At 34.0% G+C, this 2,500-nt stretch overlaps 1 protein-coding gene across 1 annotated transcript in view; it reads left to right on the top strand.

Annotated features, from left to right (window-relative positions):
* LOC104397696 (chromosome unknown open reading frame, human C15orf41) overlaps nucleotides 1–2,500 on the top strand; it is a 123,481-nt gene that overhangs the window by 48,479 nt on the left and 72,502 nt on the right. Inside the window, exon 6 of the mRNA XM_010007703.1 lies at nucleotides 2,346–2,425. Coding sequence (XP_010006005.1) covers nucleotides 2,346–2,425 — 80 coding nt within the window. The remainder of the gene's footprint in view (nucleotides 1–2,345; nucleotides 2,426–2,500) is intronic.

Genomic DNA, 2,500 nt, shown 5'->3' with positions numbered 1-2,500 from the left:
AAAGAAATCCCTTCTCTTTTTTGCTATATTCAACCAATTATTCAGTTTTTCCTCAACTAGGAAGTATTATAGCAGCTTGAGTAAGAAAAGCATGTGACTTGCATTTGTTTAAATATTAACCAGTGTCATCTTACTTTTAAGTAAGGAAGAGATCTATGCAAGAATCATGTTTCAATAAACTTTATTTTCTGACTGTTCATGTAAAAATCTTAGCATTTCCATGCTGTGACAGTTTTTACAGAAGCAGCCTGTTGGTATGCTGTCATCCCAGCAGCTGGTTTTCTGACAAAAGAACTACAGCTGAAGATGCTGTATGTTAGTTGCATAGGTAATACAAAATTTAAAGTATGCAGGAGGGTTTTTTAATATTTTTTTTGCAGGACATCACATAAGCAGATAATGTTTTATGTGAAGGAAAGTTAGTATATTGAAAGCTAGTGCAGTAGTCAGTTTTGTTTGATGCATTTTTCTTTTAAAGGCTTAATTTAAAATCTTGTAGAGCCAGCGTGACATCACCATAATATAAAATTCAGTATGTCAATTCATTATTACTTTGATATAGGTAAAGAATAGAATATCTCAACTTCAAGTGAGAAACTGAAGTTGACAATGTCAGAAATAAAGAAAATCTTTTTTGCACCTGTAGCTCATGACTCAGTAGTGGCCAGATAAACATTTCCCTAAAGTGAATTGGTGGGGTTTTGGTAGTTTCTGATCAGTTATAAAATAGCTTAATTTTTGCAAAATCAAGTCATTATACTTAAATCAGTAGCCCTTCTGCTCAGTCTTCTTCAGTTATTCTTCATTATTCTACCTTTATATCAACCTCTCCATTATGTTAGTGTGTTATTCCTACCTACTAGAAAATTGCTATTATTCTAATGATTAGTGTTAATTAAGTAAATACATATACTGCCTTCAGGTTCATGTTTTCAAAGTTTTTATTCTGTGTCCAAATGCATTTTTAACAAAATACAAAAGCTAGAGTAAAATGCCTATTTATTCTTTACAATGGACTTACAGAAGTAATGCTTATTTTGTATGAGAATAAGATTCAAATGTGTAATGCGGCATGATGCTTTTAAAAGTGTTTTGACTTAGTATATCAATCACTTCAAAAACTTTTGCTCAAACTTTTGCTCCTGCCTGTGATGATGCCAGTCTTTGTAACTCTTGCAAAGCCTAAAATGAGTTTAAAGGCTTTGCAAGAGCTACAAAGACTGGCATCATATTTTGCATTATGGTATATTTTTGTAAGCAAAATATTTTTTGAAAATACTACTTTCAACTGCATGCCGTGCTTTTAGGAGACATTTGGGGAGATTAAATGATCATATCCTTTGTTTCTAGCAAAACATTTGCACACATTAATTAGTAATAGTAATGTTGCTGCTTATATAGCAGATCCCTTCATTTCACAGGGTCCAGTAATCCTTTTCACAGTGTCATCTGAGGGTTTTGATACAGTCACTGAAGAGACTGACAAAGCTTTGGCCCTGAGTTGGAGCATAGCAGATGAAGAACAGGAAAAAAGTAAATTTTCACTTTGTTTACAGGACTGAAGCACACATAGGTTAAAGAAATTTGACTGAAGCACACACAGGTTAAAGGAATTTGCCTGAAGTCACACAGGAAATCTTGGGCAAACCTGGGAACCTTGCCAGTGTCAAGCCTGGTCTACACTTTCATTATTTTTTTCATTGTAGTATCAATATCAGTGAACAAGAGACTGATAAATAGTACTAAATTGCCATCAGTTATCTTTTGTGTCTTAGTTATATACATTTGAAAATATCAGAAAAAGCCTTTTGCCAGCTTTTAGATTAAGACAAATAAATGTGTTGACACTAAATAAGTAAATAAATAAATTTGAAAACTACTGAACTGGAATCAAGTTTATAAAGTGTGTGAAATTGTTGAGACCAAACAGTGTTTTAAAGGCTGTTTTGACTTTTTATGTATCTTTTTCCTTAAGTTCTCATGGGATATGGAGGTTATTTTGGGTTACGTTTTCTTCATGTCAGTAAAAGTACAAACTAAGCAGTTTCCCTAGTAACTGCAGGATGCTTCCAAAGCAGAAACTTTCCAGTGAAACTGTGTAAGTAAACACAGACTTGCTTTCACCCAGTGCTAATGAAATGTCTTAGTGTTTCAAGACTTGTAGAGTTAATTATATCAGAATGGGTAAGTAGCTACAAATTTATAGGTTTGTAGTTGCTGGTTGGATAATTTTCAAGATTACCAATATCATCAATGTCATCCTTAAAGAAGTATGTCTGTCTTCCTGCCAAGTGGATAACTGAGCTAACAGCTTTTTTGTATATTTTCATTCTTTATTTCTCTAGCCTCCAAAACTCTCATAAATAGTATGCTACGGGACCCTTCTCAAATTCCAGATGGAGTTCTAGCAAATCAAGTCTATCAGGTATTAATCACAGTTGTCTTTTTTCTAATTCCCCCCCCCCCCCCCCCCCCTCCCCTCGCCGTTTTCTTCCTTCGT

Source organism: Chaetura pelagica, unplaced genomic scaffold (assembly GCF_000747805.2).
Source record: "Chaetura pelagica isolate M959 unplaced genomic scaffold, ChaPel_1.0 scaffold70, whole genome shotgun sequence".
In the NCBI taxonomy this organism is placed as follows: domain Eukaryota; kingdom Metazoa; phylum Chordata; class Aves; order Apodiformes; family Apodidae; genus Chaetura; species Chaetura pelagica.
The sequence above is the reverse complement of the archived record's forward strand: the minus strand, read 5'-3'. Positions and strand labels throughout refer to the sequence as shown.